Source organism: Bombina bombina, chromosome 9 (assembly GCF_027579735.1).
Source record: "Bombina bombina isolate aBomBom1 chromosome 9, aBomBom1.pri, whole genome shotgun sequence".
Classification (NCBI taxonomy): Eukaryota; Metazoa; Chordata; class Amphibia; order Anura; family Bombinatoridae; genus Bombina; species Bombina bombina.
Genome location: NC_069507.1, coordinates 125,219,174 through 125,236,369, shown reverse-complemented (window position 1 = coordinate 125,236,369; position 17,196 = coordinate 125,219,174). Strand labels below are relative to the sequence as shown.

The 17,196-nt window shown below is 41.3% G+C and overlaps 1 protein-coding gene across 1 annotated transcript in view; it reads right to left on the bottom strand.

Moving 5' to 3' along the window:
* LOC128640041 (calcium-binding protein 2-like) overlaps positions 1–17,196 on the bottom strand; it is a 364,906-nt gene that overhangs the window by 145,096 nt on the left and 202,614 nt on the right. Inside the window, exons 2-3 of the mRNA XM_053692344.1 lie at positions 13,642–13,672; positions 333–467 (exon numbers count right to left, since the gene is read on the bottom strand). Coding sequence (XP_053548319.1) covers positions 333–467; positions 13,642–13,672 — 166 coding nt within the window. The remainder of the gene's footprint in view (positions 1–332; positions 468–13,641; positions 13,673–17,196) is intronic.

The following is a 17,196-nucleotide window of genomic DNA, read 5'->3' as shown; positions in this document are numbered from 1 at the left end:
AGGCCAACTCCAGGCTCAGCAGCAGCAATGCACTGCTGGAAGATAGCTGGTGATTGGTAGGTACAGTTTTATGCCTCTTGTCATTAACTCACTTAATGTGTTTAGCTAGCTCACAATAGTGCATTGCTGCTCCTGATCCTAGATAGATATACTCTTCAACAAAGGATACCAAGAGAAGGAAACACACTTGATAATAGAAGTAAACTGGAAAGTTGTTTAAAACTGCATGCTGTATCTGAATCATGAGATTTTTGTTTTGACTTTACTATCCCTTTAATTAATTATTAGAAAGTGCTGGCCTTTACTGGTTCTTTCACATGCTGGACACTTACTTATTTTCTGGGATAGTTCAATCAGCTCCATCTCAGTTGGCATGTACCCCATGGTTCTCATACACTCGCCCAGCTCCTTGTATCCTATGAAGCCATCCTTGTCCCTGTCAAACTCTTTAAATGCTTCTCTTAGCTCTGGAGAAATAAAGCATAGAGCAGTGAAGAAGAACAGAAACTGATAGCAGTGCTAGAGATGGGTAGCGTTATACAGGCTATGTGCTCAGAGCTTTGCATAAATATAAGTGTAAAATAAATGCATGATTTGGAAATAGTGCTGTGTGCAAGAATGAGAAAAAGATTGCAGTGGCAAACAGGGGCGGTTCTACACAGGGGCCCACAGGCGCCAGTGCCCCTGTAAAAATGTCCCTGGCCCCCCCTGAGCTGGCCACTGAGCTGAGTGAAAAAACATAATTTATGTAAGAACTTACCTGATAAATTCATTTCTTTCATATTAGCAAGAATCCATGAGCTAGTGACGTATGGGATATACATTCCTACCAGGAGGGGCAAAGTTTCCCAAACCTCAAAATGCCTATAAATACACCCCTCACCACACCCACAAATCAGTTTAACGAATAGCCAAGAAGTGGGGTGATAAGAAAAAAGTGCGAAAGCATAAAAAATAAGGAATTGGAATAATTGTGCTTTATACAAAAAAATCATAACCACCTCAAAAAGGGTGGGCCTCATGGACTCTTGCTAATATGAAAAAAATGAATTTATCAGGTAAGTTCTTACATAAATTATGTTTTCTTTCATGTAATTAGCAAGAGTCCATGAGCTAGTGACGTATGGGATAATGAATACCCAAGATGTGGATCTTCCACGCAAGAGTCACTAGAGAGGGAGGGATAAAATAAAGACAGCCAATTCCGCTGAAAAAACATAATTTATGCTTACCTGATAAATTCCTTTCTCCTGTAGTGTGGTCAGTCCACGGGTCATCATTACTTCTGGGATATTAACTCCTCCCCAACAGGAAGTGCAAGAGGATCACCCAGCAGAGCTGCTATATAGCTCCTCCCCTCTACGTCACACTCAGTCATTCGACCGAGAACCAACGAGAAAGGAGAAGCTAAAGGGTGCAGTGGTGACTGGAGTATAATTTAAAAATTTAGACCTGCCATAAAAAACAGGGCGGGCCGTGGACTGACCACACTACAGGAGAAAGGAATTTATCAGGTAAGCATAAATTATGTTTTCTCCTGTTAAGTGTGGTCAGTCCACGGGTCATCATTACTTCTGGGATACCAATACCAAAGCTAAAGTACACGGATGATGGGAGGGACAGGCAGAATCTTATACGGAAGGAACCACTGCCTGAAGAACCTTTCTCCCAAAAACAGCCTCCGAAGAAGCAAAAGTGTCAAATTTGTAAAATTTGGAAAAAGTATGAAGAGAAGACCAAGTTGCAGCCTTGCAAATCTGTTCAACAGAGGCCTCATTCTTAAAGGCCCAAGTGGAAGCCACAGCTCTAGTAGAATGAGCTGTAATTCTTTCAGGAGGCTGCTGTCCAGCAGTCTCATAAGCTAAACGTATTATGCTACGAAGCCAAAAAGAGAGAGAGGTAGCAGAAACTTTTTGACCTCTCCTCTGACCAGAATAAACGACAAACAGAGAAGACGTTTGTCGAAAATCTTTAGTTGCCTGTAAATAAAATTTCAGAGCACGGACTACATCCAGATTGTGTAGAAGACGTTCCTTCTTTGAAGAAGGATTAGGACACAAGGATGGAACAACAATCTCTTGATTGATATTCCTGTTAGTGACCTCCTTAGGTAAGAACCCAGGTTTAGTACGCAGAACTACCTTGTCTGAATGAAAAATCAGATAAGGAGAATCACAATGTAAAGCAGATAACTCAGAGACTCTCCGAGCCTATGAAATAGCCATTAAAAACAGAACTTTCCAAGATAACAGCTTGATATCAATGGAATGAAGGGGTTCAAACGGAACACCCTGTAAAACGTTAAGAACTAAATTTAAGCTCCATGGTGGAGCAACAGTTTTAAACACAGGCTTAATCCTGGCCAAAGCCTGGCAAAAAGCCTGAACGTCTGGAACTTCTGACAGACGCTTGTGTAAAAGAATGGACAGAGCTGAGATCTGTCCCTTTAAGGAACTAGCAGATAAACCCTTTTCTAAACCTTCTTGTAGAAAGGATAATATCCTAGGAATCCTAACTTTACTCCATGAGTAACTCTTGGATTCGCACCAATGTAAGTATTTACGCCATATTTTATGGTAAATCTTTCTGGTAACAGGCTTCCTAGCCTGTATTAAGGTATCAATAACTGACTCCGAAAAACCACGCTTTGATAAAATCAAGCGTTCAATTTCCAAGCAGTCAGCTTCAGAGAAATTAGATTTTGGTGTTTGAAAGGACCCTGAATTAGAAGGTCCTGTCTCAGAGGCAGAGACCAAGGTGGACAGGACGACATGTCCACTAGATCTGCATACCAGGTCCTGCGTCGCCACGCAGGCGCTATAAGAATCACCGATGCTCCCTCCTGTTTGATTCTGGCAATCAATAGAGGAAGCATCGGGAAGGGTGGAAACACATAGGCCATCCCGAAGGTCCAAGGTGCTGTCAAAGCATCTATCAGGACCGCTCCCGGATCCCTGGATCTGGACCCGTAACAAGGAAGCTTGGCGTTCTGTCGAGACGCCAGGAGATCTATCTCTGGTTTGCCCCAACGTCGAAGTATTTGGGCAAAGACCTCCGGATGAAGTTCCCACTCCCCCGGATGAAAAGTCTGACGACTTAGGAAATCCGCCTCCCAGTTCTCCACTCCCGGGATGTGGATTGCTGACAGGTGGCAAGAGTGAAACTCTGCCCAGCGAATTATCTTTGATACTTCCATCATCGCTAGGGAGCTTCTTGTCCCTCTTTGATGGTTGATGTAAGCTACAGTCGTGATGTTGTCCGACTGAAACCTGATGAACCCCCGAGTTGTTAACTGGGGCCAAGCCAGAAGAGCATTGAGAACTGCTCTCAATTCCAGAATGTTTATAGGCAGGAGACTCTCCTCCTGAGTCCATGATCCCTGAGCCTTCAGAGAATTCCAGACAGCGCCCCAACCTAGTAGGCTGGCGTCTGTTGTTACAATTGTCCAATCCGGCCTGCTGAATGGCATCCCCCTGGACAGATGTGGCCAAGAAAGCCACCATAGAAGAGAATTTCTGGTCTCTTGATCCAGATTCAGAGTAGGGGACAAATCTGAGTAATCCCCATTCCATTGACTTAGCATGCACAATTGCAGCGGTCTGAGATGTAGGCGTGCAAAGGGTACTATGTCCATTGTCGCTACCATTAAGCCGATCACCTCCATGCATTGAGCTACTGACGGGTGTTAACCTGTCTTCTGTCAGGTAAATCTTCATTTCTACAGAATCTATAAGAGTCCCCAAGAAGGGAACTCTTGTGAGTGGAAAGAGAGAACTCTTCTTTTCGTTCACCTTCCATCCATGCGACCTTAGAAATGCCAGTACTAACTCTGTATGAGACTTGGCAGTTTGAAAGCTTGAAGCTTGTATCAGAATGTCGACTAGGTACGGAGCTACCGAAATTCCTCGCGGTCTTAGTACCGCCAGAAGAGCACCCAGAACCTTTGTGAAGATTCTTGGAGCCGTAGCCAATCCGAATGGAAGAGCTACAAACTGGTAATGCCTGTCTAGGAAGGCAAACCTTAGATACCGGTAATGATCTTTGTGAATCGGTATGTGAAGGTAAGCATCCTTTAAATCCACTGTGGTCATGTACTGACCCTTTTGGATCATGGGTAGGATTGTCCGAATAGTTTCCATTTTGAACGATGGAACTCTTAGGAATTTGTTTAGGATCTTTAAATCCAAGATTGGTCTGAAAGTTCCCTCTTTCTTGGGAACCACAAACAGATTTGAGTAAAACCCCTGTCCGTGTTCCGACCACGGAACCGGATGGATCACTCCCATTAGAAAAAGATCTTGTACACAGCGTAGAAACGCCTCTTTCTTTATTTGGTTTGTTGACAACCTTGACAGATGAAATCTCCCTTTTGGGGGAGAGGATTTGAAGTCCAGAAGATATCCCTGAGATATGATCTCTAACGCCCAGGGGTCCTGGACATCTCTTGCCCAAGCCTGGGCGAAGAGAGAAAGTCTGCCCCCCACTAGATCCGTTCCCGGATCGGGGGCCCTCACTTCATGCTGTCTTAGGGGCAGCAGCAGGTTTTCTGGCCTGCTTGCCCTTGTTCCAGGACTGGTTGGGTCTCCAGCCTTGTCTGTAGCGAGCAGCAGCTCCTTCCTGTTTTGGTGCAGAGGAAGTTGATGCTGCTCCTGCCTTGAAATTACGAAAGGAACGAAAATTAGACTGTCTAGCCTTAGGTTTGGCTCTGTCTTGAGGTAGAGCATGGCCCTTACCTCCAGTAATGTCAGCGATAATTTCTTTCAAACCGGGCCCGAATAAGGTCTGCCCTTTGAAAGGTATGTTAAGTAATTTAGATTTAGAAGTAACGTCAGCTGACCAGGATTTTAGCCACAGTGCTCTGCGTGCCTGAATGGCGAATCCGGAATTTTTAGCCGTAAGTTTAGTTAAATGTACTACGGCATCTGAAACAAATGAATTAGCTAGCTTAAGAGTTTTAAGCTTGTTTGAAATCTCATCTATAGACATTGAGTCAAGAGTCTCTTCCAGAGACTCGGACCAAAAAGCGGCCGCGGCCGTGACAGACGCAATACATGCAAGGGGTTGCAATATAAAACCTTGTTGCACAAACATTTTCTTAAGGTAACCCTCTAATTTTTTATCCATTGGATCTGAAAAGGCACAGCTATCCTCCACTGGGATAGTGGTACGCTTAGCCAGAGTAGAAACCGCTCCCTCCACCTTAGGGACCGTCTGCCATAAGTCCCGTGTGGTGGAGTCTATTGGGAACATTTTTCTAAATACAGGAGAGGGGGGAAAAGGGTACACCGGGCCTATCCCACTCCTTAGTTATTATCTCTGTAAGCCTCTTAGGTATAGGAAATACGTCAGTACTCGCCGGTACCGCATAGTATCTATCCAGCCTACATAATTTCTCTGGGATTGCAACGGTGTTACAATCATTCAGAGCCGCTAATACCTCCCCTAGCAGTACACGGAGGTTTTCCAGCTTAAACTTAAAGTTAGAAATGTCTGAATCCACTCTATTGGGATCAGAACCGTCACCTGCAGATTGAAGCTCTCCGTCCTCATGTTCTGCATACTGTGACGCAGTATCTGACATGGCCCTAATATTATCAGCGCACTCTGTTCTCATCCCAGAGTGATCACGCTTACCTCTAAGTTCTGGTAATTTAGACAAAACTTCAGTCATAACATTAGCCATGTCCTGTAATGTGATTTGTAATGGCCGCCCTGAAGTACTCGGCGTTACAATATCACGCACCACCCGAGCGGGAGATGCAGGTACTGACACGTGAGGCAAGTTAGTCGGCATAACTTTCCCCTCGTTGTTTGGTGAATGATGTTCAATTTGTACAGATTGACTTTTATTTAAAGTAGCATCAATGCAATTAGTACATAAATTTCTATTGGGCTCCACTTTGGCTTTAGCACATATAGCACAGAGATATTCCTCTGAGTCAGACATGTTTAACACACTAGCAATAAACTAGCAGACTTGGAAATACTTTTCAACTCAATTTACAAGTAATATGAAAAAACGTACTGTGCCTTTAAGAAGCACAGAAAAGGTTATGACAGTTGAATAATAATGAACCGGAGAAATTATAAATTCAAATTCTTTCCGGTAAAAACACAATTTAGCAAAGGATTGCTCCCATAGTAATGAATAACAAACCCTTACATAGCAGAAAAAAAGTACATAATAAAAACGTTTTTTATCACAGTCAAAGCACAATCTCACAGGTCTGCTGTGAGTGATTACCTCCCTCAAAATAACTTTTGAAGACCCTTGAGCTCTGTAGAGACGAACCGGATCATGCAGGGAAGAAAACAGACTTGTGACTGAATTTCTGATGCGTAGCAAAAGCGCCAAAATAGGCCCCTCCCCCTCACACACATCAGTGAGGGAGATCAGTAAACTGTCTTAAATTAAATAAAACTACCGCCAAGTGGAAAAAACAGTGCCCAAAACAATTTTTCACCCAGTACCTCAGATAATTAAACGATTTAACATGCCAGCAAAACGTTTAACATCAATAAATGAAGTGTCATTAGAAAGCCTGTTGCTAGTCGTTCCCACTGCAAGTTAGGCTAAAATATTTTATGCATACAGTATTATCCCAGTGAAGTACCATTCCCCAGAATACTGAAATGTAAATATACATACATGACAGCCTGATACCAGTTGCTACTACTGCATTTAAGGCTGAACTTACATTATATCGGTATTGGCAGTATTTTCTCAGTCAATTCCATTCCTCAGAAAATAATATGCTGCTACATACCTCATTGCAGGTGAACCTGCCCGCTGTCCCCTGATCTGAAGTTTACCTCACTCCTCAGATGGCCGAGAACAGCAAAATGATCTTAACTACGCCGGCTAAAATCATACAAAAACTCAGGTAGATTCTTCTTCAAATTCTACCTGAGAAGGAACAACACACTCCGGTGCTGTTTTAAAATAACAAACTTTTGATTGAAGATATAAAAACTAAGTATAATCACCACAGTCCTCTCACACATCCTATCTATTAGTTGGGTGCAAGAGAATGACTGGGTGTGACGTAGAGGGGAGGAGCTATATAGCAGCTCTGCTGGGTGATCCTCTTGCACTTCCTGTTGGGGAGGAGTTAATATCCCAGAAGTAATGATGACCCGTGGACTGACCACACTTAACAGGAGAAATAATCCACACCTCAAAACAAAGTTTAAATCTTATAATGAAAAAAACTGAAATTATAAGCAGAAGAATCAAACTGAAACAGCTGCCTGAAGTACTTTTCTACCAAAAACTGCTTCAGAAGAAGAAAACACATCAAAATGGTAGAATTTAGTAAAAGTATGCAAAGAAGACCAAGTTGCTGCTTTGCAAATCTGATCAACCGAAGCTTCATTACTAAATGCCCAGGAAGCAGAGACTGACCTAGTCGAATGAGCTGTAATCCTTTGAGGCGGAGTTCTACCCGACTCGACATAAGCATGATGAATCAAAGACTTCAACCAAGATGCCAAAGAAATGGCAGAAGCCTTCTGACCTTTCCTAGAACCAGAAAAGATAACAAATAGACTAGAAGTCTTTCGGAAATCTTAAGTAGCTTCAACATAATATTTCAAAGCTCTAACTACATCCAAAGAATGCAATGATCTTTCCTTAGAGTTCTTAAGATTAGGACACAAAGAAGGAACCACAATTTCTCTACTAATGTTGTTAGAATTTACAACCTTAGGTAAAAATTGAAATGAAGTTCGCAACACCGCCTTATCCTGATGAAAAATCCGAAAAGGAGACTCACAAGAAAGAGCAGATAATTCAGAAACTCTTCTAGCAGAAGAGATGGCCAAAAGAAACAAAACTTTCCAAGAAAGTAATTTAATATCCAGCGAATGCATAGGTTCAAACGGAGGAGCTTGAAGAGCCCCCAGAACCAAATTCAAACTCCAAGGAGGAGAAATTGACTTAATGACAGGCTTTATATGAACCAAAGCCTGTACAAAACAATGAATATCAGGAAGATTAGCAATCTTTCTGTGAAAAAGAACAGAAAGAGCAGAGATTTGTCCTTTCAAGGAACTTGCAGACAAACCTTTATCCAAACCATCCTGAAGAAACTGTAAAATTCAGGGATTCTAAAAGAATGCCAAGAAAAAGGATGAGAAGAACACCAAAAAATGTAAGTCTTCCAGACTTGATAATATATCTTCCTAGAAACAGATTTACGAGCCTGTAACATAGTATTAATTACGGAGTCAGAGAAACCTCTATGACTGAGAATCAAGCGTTCAATCTCCATACCTTCAAATTTAAGGATTTGAGATCCTGATGGAAAAAAGGACCTTGCGATAGAAGGTCTGGTCTTAACGGAAGAGTCCACGGTTGGCAAGTAGCCATCCGGACAAGATCCACATACCAAAACCTGTGAGGCCATGCTGGAGCTACCAGCAGAACAAACGAACGCTCCTTTAGAATCTTGGAAATCACTCTTGGAAGAAGAACTAGAGGAGGAAAGATATAGGCAGGATGATACTTCCAAGGAAGTGACAATGCATCCACTGCTTCCGCCTGAGGATCCCTGGATCTGGACAGATACCTGGGAAGCTTCTTGTTTAGATGAGAAGCCATCAGATCTATTTCTGGAAGTCCCCACATTTGAACAATCTGAAGAAATACCTCTGGGTGAAGAGACCATTCACCCGGATGTAATGTTTGGCGACTGAGATAATCCGCTTCCCAATTGTCTATACCTGGGATATGAACCGCAGAAATTAGACAGGAGCTGGATTCCGCCCATACAAGTATTCGAGATACTTCTTTCATAGCCAGAGGACTGTGAGTCCCTCCTTGATGATTGACATATGCCACGGTTGTGACATTGTCTGTCTGAAAACAAATGAACGACTCTCTCTTTAGAAGAGGCCACGACTGAAGAGCTCTGAAAATCGCACGGAGTTCCAAAATGTTGATTGGTAATCTCGCCTCCTGAGATTCCCAAACCCCTTGTGCTGTCAGAGACCCCCATACAGCTCCCCAACCTGTCAGACTTGCATCTGTTGAGATCACAGTCCAGGCCGGAAGAACAAAAGAAGCCCCCTGAACTAAACGATGGTGGTCTGTCCACCACGTCAGAGAGTGTCGTACAATCGGTTTTAAAGATATTAATTGTGATATCTTTGTATAATCCCTGCACCACTGGTTCAGCATACAAAGCTGAAGAGGTCGCATGTGAAAACGAGCAAAGGGGATCGCGTCCGATGCAGCAGTCATAAGACCTAGAATTTCCATGCATAAGGCTACCGAAGGGAATGATTGAGACTGAAGGTTTCGACAAGCTGAAACCAATTTTAGACGTCTCTTGTCCGTCAGTGACAGAGTCATGGACACTGAATCTATCTGGAAACCTAAAAAGGTTACCCTTGTCTGAGGAATCAACAAACTCTTTGGTAAATTGATCCTCCAACCATGTTCTTGAAGAAACGATACAAGTCGATTCATATGAGATTCTGCTAAATGTGAAGACTGAGCAAGTACCAAGATATCGTCCAAATAAGGAAATACCACAATACCCTGTTCTCTGATTACAGATAGAAGGGCACCGAGAACCTTTGTAAAAATCCTTGGAGCTGTTGCTAGGCCAAACGGCAGAGCCACAAACTGGTAATGCTTGTCTAGAAAAGAGAATCTCAGAAACTGATAGTGATCTGGATGAATCGGAATATGCAGATATGCATCTTGTAAATCTATTGTGGACATATAATGCCCTTGCTGAACAAAAGGCAGAATAGTCCTTATAGTTACCATTTTGAATGTTGGTATCCTTACATAACGATTCAATATTTTTAAATCCAGAACTGGTCTGAAGGAATTCTCCTTCTTTGGTACAATGAAGAGATTTGAGTAAAACCCCAGCCCCTGTTCCAAAACTGGAACTGGCACAATTACTCCAGCCAACTCTAGATCTGAAACACATTTCAGAAATGCTTGAGCCTTCACTGGATTTATTGGGACACGGGAAAGAAAAAATCTTCTTGCAGGAGGCCTTATCTTGAAGCCTATTCTGTAACCTTGTGAAACAATATTCTGAATCCAAAGATTGTGAATCGAATTGATCCAAATTTCTTTGAAAAATCGTAATCTGCCCCCTACCAGCTGGGCTGGAATGAGGGCCGCACCTTCATGTGGACTTGGGAGCTGGCTTTGGCTTTCTAAAAAGGCTTGGATTTATTCCAGACTGGAGATGGTTTCCAAACTGATACCGCTCCTGTAGGGGAAGGATCAGGTTTTTGTTCCTTATTGTGACGAAAGGAACGAAAACGATTAGCAGACCTAAATTTACCTTTAGATTTTTTATCCTGTGGTAAAAAAGTTCCTTTCCCCCCAGTAACAGATGAAATAATAGAATCCAACTGTGAACCAAACAATTTATTACCTTGGAAAGAAAGGGAAAGCAAAGTTGACTTAGAAGACATATCAGCATTCCAAGTTTTAAGCCATAAAGCTCTTCTAGCTAAAATAGCTAAAGACATATACCTTACATCAACCCTAATGATATCAAAGATGGCATCACAAATAACGTTATTAGCATGTTGAAGAAGATTAACAATGCTATGAGTATTATGATCTGTTACTTGTTGTGCTAAAGCTTCCAACCAGAAAGTTGAAGCTGCAGCAACATCCGCCAAAGATATAGCAGGTCTAAGAAGATTACCTGAACATAAGTAAGCTTTTCTTAGAAAGGATTCAATTTTCCTATCTAAAGGATCCTTAAAGGAAGTACTATCTGCCGTAGGAATAGTAGTACGTTTAGCAATAGTGGAGATAGCCCCATCAACTTTAGGGATTTTGTCCCAAAACTCTAATCTGTCAGATGGCACAGGATATAATTGCTTAAACCGTTTAGAAGGAGTAAATGAATTACCCAAATTATTCCATTCCCTTGAAATTACTTCAGAAATAGCATCAGGGACGGGAAAAACCTCTGGAATAACTACAGGAGGTTTAAAAACTGTATTCAAACGTTTAGATTTAGTATCAAGAGGACCAGATTCCTCTATTTCTAATGCAATTAAGACTTCCTTAAGTAAAGAACGAATAAATTCCATTTTAAATAAATATGAAGATTTATCAGTATCAACCTCTGAAACAGAATCCTCTGAACCAGAAAAATCATTATCAGAATCAAAATGATGATGTTCATTTAAAAATTCATCTGAAAAATGAGAAGTTTTAAAAGACCTTTTACGTTTACTAGAAGGAGGAATAACAGACATAGCCTTCTTAATAGATTTAGAAACAAAATCTCTTATGTTAACAGGAACACCCTGAATATTAGATGTTGATGGAACAGCAACAGGTAATGGTACATTACTAAAGGAAATATTATCTGCATTAACAAGTTTGTCATGACATTGATTACAAACAACAGCCGGAGGAACAGTTACCACAAGTTTACAATAAATACACTTAACTTTGGTAGATCCAGCATCAGGCAGCAATTTTCCAGAAGTATCTTCTGATTCAGGGTCAATCTGAGACATCTTGCAATATGTAATAGAAAAAACAACATATAAAGCAAAATTGATCAAATTCCTTAAATGACAGTTTCAGGAATGGGAAAAAATGCCAATGAACAAGCTTCTAGCAACCAGAAGCAAATAAACAATGAGACTTAAATAATGTGGAGACAATAATGACGCCCATATTTTTTAGCGCCAAAAAAGACGCCCACATTATTTGGCGCCTAAATGCTTTAAGCGCCAAAAATGACGCCACAATTGGTGACGCCGACATTTTTGGCGCAAAAACGTCAAAAAAATGACGCAACTTCCGGCGACAAGTATGACGCCGGAAATGACAAAGAAAATTTTTTGCGCTAAAAAAGTCCGCGCCAAGAATGACGCAATAAAATGAAGCATTTTCAGCCCCCGCGAGCCTAACAGCCCACAGGAAAAAAAAGTCAAATTTAAAGGTAAGAAAAATTGATTATTCAAATGCATTATCCCAAATAATGAAACTGACTGTCTGAAATAAGGAATGTTGAACATCCTGAATCAAGGCAAATAAATGTTTAAACACATATATTTAGAACTTTATATAAAAGTGCCCAACCATAGCTTAGAGTGTCACAAAAATAAGACTTACTTACCCCAGGACACTCATCTACATGTAGTAGAAAGCCAAACCAGTACTGAAACGAGAATCAGTAGAGGTAATGGTAAATATAAGAGTATATCGTCGATCTGAAAAGGGAGGTAAGAGATGAATCTCTACGACCGATAACAGAGAACCTATGAAATAGAACCCGTAGAAGGAGATCATTGAATTCAAATAGGCAATACTCTCTTCACATCTCTCTGACATTCACTGCACACTGAGAGGAAAACCGGGCTCCAGCCTGCTGCGAAGCGCATATCAACGAAGAATCTAGCACAAACTTACTTCACCACCTCCATGGGAGGCAAAGTTTGTAAAACTGATTTGTGGGTGTGGTGAGGGGTGTATTTATAGGCATTTTGAGGTTTGGGAAACTTTGCCCCTCCTGGTAGGAATGTATATCCCATACGTCACTAGCTCATGGACTCTTGCTAATTACATGAAAGAAATACCGGACAAGATCAAGGCTATTTATCTGCTTCCCTGTCCCTGAAACGCTGTCTATTCAAAGGGTGGGGTTAACAAAGTGAAGTAAAACTTGTGCTCCCTCCCCTTTCAGAGATGTGCTACAGTTCCCGGGTTGTTGTGGGGGCAGGGCGTCTTACAGCTGCAGACAAGAGTTCCAGAAGTGTCACTGGTTTGTTTTGCAGACTTTCTCTCTAGCCTGTACACTGCCAGAACAGAAGAGATGTGAGTCTGCCCTCTCACCTCCACAACTCTATAATGACTGCTGGAGAGTTTTCCTTATTTTTCTAATGTATGTAAATAATTATTTGACACCATTTTCATTGAATGTGCTATTTGAACTATGTAGCACTAGTTAAGTGCATAGACTTCTTTTTTTATTTTATTTTTATGTATATGTGTATATATATATATATATATATATATATATATATTTATATGTGTATGTGTGTGTGTGTGTGTATATATATATATATATATATATATATATATATATATATATATATATATATACACATTTATACACACACACATATATATATATCATTTGTTTCCATTTTTTTTTAATGTGCCCCCCTGATTAAACACTGGCCCCACCTTGGCCCCCCCAGTAAAATTTGTCTAGAACCGCCACTGGTGGCAAATCTTTGTTTAAGAGGCTAATAAAAAAAAGAATAACAGTGAGGATGATAATACAGAAATAGCAGTGAATGCAGTAAAAATGATGTAATAGTGAGAAACAGGAACAGCTGTGTATATTGAAAGTGCTTGAAGTGTAGAGCCACAATAGTTTTATGGTGAAAAAAAATAAAAAATTATATATATATATATATATATATATATATATATATATATATATATATATATATATATATATATATATATATATATATATATAAAGATAACATATAATAGTGAGTAAGGAATGTCAGTGTGTGCATTGTGGGGTGGGGATATAGGGAAATAGAGACAGAAGAATATATACCCATGTATGAAATTACAAGCCACAGAATTACTCTAATTTACAAGTGTTATATATCTTTCACCTTCTATTTCCTCTGGCCTCAGCTCCCTGTCCTGAAAAAAAAGAAAAACAAACCACAATAATTAGTTATTTTTTCCCTATTAATTTGTTCAACTAACCAAATCTATATGTACCTTATATGTTTTCTATATGCCCTTTATTTTGCAGTGACTTCCTCTACTGCAGAATGGTTACCACAGATTTAATGTAAGGTGTACTGGGAACTTATTTTCACACATATATTTGTAGCAGAGTATTAATCTCTCATTAAAATATATAAAACAGTTTGTTTCATTGTCAGGGCTGGATTTATAATAAGGCAGAGTAGGCATGTGCCTACAGGCGCCCTCCATAGAGGGGCGCCTGTCTCTGTGTATTATAAATACCAGTCAGACGATTACTTTAATTAAGATGGCCGCCGGCAGTGAAATAACAGCACTGTGCATGCAAGTCAGCCATCTTTGTTAAGGTTGCCATGAGTATTACTCATGTGAAGCATTTGGCTTCCCTTGTGCATGTGCAATGCACACTTGTGGTGCTGTTATTTTACTGCTTGTGCCCATCTTAGCTGAGGCTGCTTGCACAGCAGTGAACACTTTAGATGTTGGTGCCTACAGGCACCTGGGCTCTAAATCTGGCCCTGTTAATTGTAGTTTATACTTACTAGAAATCATTGCAATATTCATTATTCATCATTTAAAAAGGATTTTACCTTTTATTTCTTTTTTAAACTTCATTTGTGCAGGGTCCATTACTTCCTGTCACAGCCCCACAAGGGGGCTGTGGTCTCTACAGGAAGGAAAATGATTTGTTTTTCTTTTGATGTGGTTGCTAAAAGACACCTGCTCTAGCTGAAGTCAGTTTATTGCCCATGCTCATTAGAGGACTTTTACTGCAAAAAACAGGTGACAGTAGAAATTAAGTTCTGTAATTTCAGCTTTCTCATCTCAATAAAGGCAGTGGCTACACTGAGAATAAGGGCCCATTTTGCAAGGAAAAAAGTTTGTTGTTTTTAATGCAATATGTTTCTTTATATGTTTACTTTGTTTTAACAATTTAACATACTTTTTTTTTTTCTTAGGGAGAACTGTTTCACATCACTTTAAACTCTTGAACACATATAGGTGCACTTCCTTTTGATTTGTTCACAATATTTAGCAAAAACAGCATTAAATGCACATTTGCACACAAAAAACAGAATTTATGCTTACCTGATAAATTACTTTCTCCAACGGTGTGTCCGGTCCACGGCGTCATCCATAACTTGTGGGAATATTCTCCTCCCCAACAGGAAATGGCAAAGAGCACAGCAAAAGCTGTCCATATAGTTCCTCCCAGGCTCCGCCCCCCTAGTCATTCGACCGACGGACAGGAGAAAAAAAGGAGAAACTATAGGGTGCCGTGGTGACTGTAGTTAAAGAAAGAAATTTATCAAACCTGATTAAAAAACCAGGGCGGGCCGTGGACCGGACACACCGTTGGAGAAAGTAATTTATCAGGTAAGCATAAATTCTGTTTTCTCCAACATTGGTGTGTCCGGTCCACGGCGTCATCCATAACTTGTGGGAACCAATACCAAAGCTTTAGGACACGGATGAAGGGAGGGAGCCAATCAGGTTACCTAAACAGAAGGCACCACGGCTTGCAAAACCTTTCTCCCAAAAATAGCCTCCGAAGAAGCAAAAGTATCAAATTTGTAGAATTTGGCAAAAGTGTGCAGAGAAGACCAAGTCGCTGCCTTACATATCTGATCAACAGAAGCCTCGTTCTTGAAGGCCCATGAGGAAGCCACAGCCCTAGTAGAGTGAGCTGTGATTCGTTCAGGAGGCTGCCGTCCGGCAGTCTCGTAAGCCAATCGGATGATGCTTTTCAGCCAAAAGGAAAGAGAGGTAGCAGTAGCTTTTTGACCTCTCCTCTTGCCAGAATAAACGACAAACAGTGAAGATGTTTGTCTGAAATCCTTTGTTGCTTCTAAATAGAACTTTAAAGCACGGACTACATCTAAATTGTGTAACAAACGTTCCTTCTTTGAAACTGGATTCGGGCACAAAGAAGGCACAACTATTTCCTGGTTAATATTTTTGTTGGAAACAACTTTTGGAAGGAAACCAGGTTTAGTACGCAAAACAACCTTATCTGAATGGAACACCAGATAGGGTGGATTACACTGCAGAGCAGATAATTCAGAAACTCTTCTAGCAGAAGAAATAGCAACCAAAAACAGAACTTTCCAAGATAACAACTTGATATCTATGGAATGCAAGGGTTCAAACGGAACCCCTTGAAGAACTGAAAGAACTAAATTTAGACTCCAAGGAGGAGTCAAAGGTCTGTAAACAGGCTTGATCCTGACCAAAGCCTGTACAAAAGCTTGAACATCTGGCACAGCTGCCAGTCGTTTGTGTAACAAGACAGATAGAGCAGAAATCTGTCCTTTTAGAGAACTCGCTGACAATCCCTAATCCAAACCTTCTTGTAGAAAGGAAAAGATCGTGGGAATTTTAATCTTACTCCATGAGAATCCCTTGGATTCACACCAACAGATATATCTTTTCCATATTTTATGGTAAATCTTTCTAGTCACAGGTTTCCTGGCTTGTACCAGAGTATCTATCACAGAATCCGAAAACCCACGCTTAGATAAAATCAAGCGTTCAATTTCCAAGCAGTCAGCTGGAGAGAAATTAGGTTTGGATGTTCGAATGGACCTTGTACTAGAAGATCCTGTCTCAAAGGTAGCTTCCATGGTGGAGCCGATGACATATTCACCAGGTCTGTATACCAAGTCCTGCGCGGCCACGCAGGAGCTATTAAAATCACTGAGGCCTTCTCCTGTTTGATCCTGGCTACCAGCCTGGGAATGAGAGGGAACGGTGGAAACGCATAAGCTAGGTTGAAGGCCCAAGGCGCCACTAATGCATCCACTAGAGTCGCCTTGGGATCCCTGGATCTGGACCCGTAGCAAGGAACCTTGAAGTTCTGACGAGACGCCATCAGATCCATGTCTGGAATGCCCCACAATTGGGTCAACTGGGCAAACACCTCTGGGTGAAGTTCCCACTCCCCCGGATGAAAAGTCTGACGACTGAGATAATCCGCCTCCCAGTTGTCTACTCCTGGGATGTGGATCGCAGATCCGCCCATTTGATGATTTTGGACACCTCTCTCATCGCCAGAGAACTCCTTGTTCCCCCCTGATGGTTGATGTAAGCAACAGTCGTCATGTTGTCTGATTGGAATCTTATGAATCTGGCCTTTGCTAGTTGAGGCCAAGCCTGGAGAGCATTGAATATCGCTCTCAGTTCCAGAATGTTTATCGGGAGAAGAGACTCTTCCCGAGACCATAGACCCTGAGCTTTCAGGGAATCCCAGACCGCGCCCCAGCCAAATAGACTGGCGTCGGTCGTGATGATGACCCACTCTGGTCTGCGGAAGCTCATTCCCTGGGACAGGTGATCCTGGGTCAGCCACCAACGGAGTGAGTCTCTGGTCTTCTGATCTACTTGAATCACTGGGGACAAGTCTGTATAGTCCCCATTCCACTGTTTGAGCATGCACAGTTGTAATGGTCTTAGAT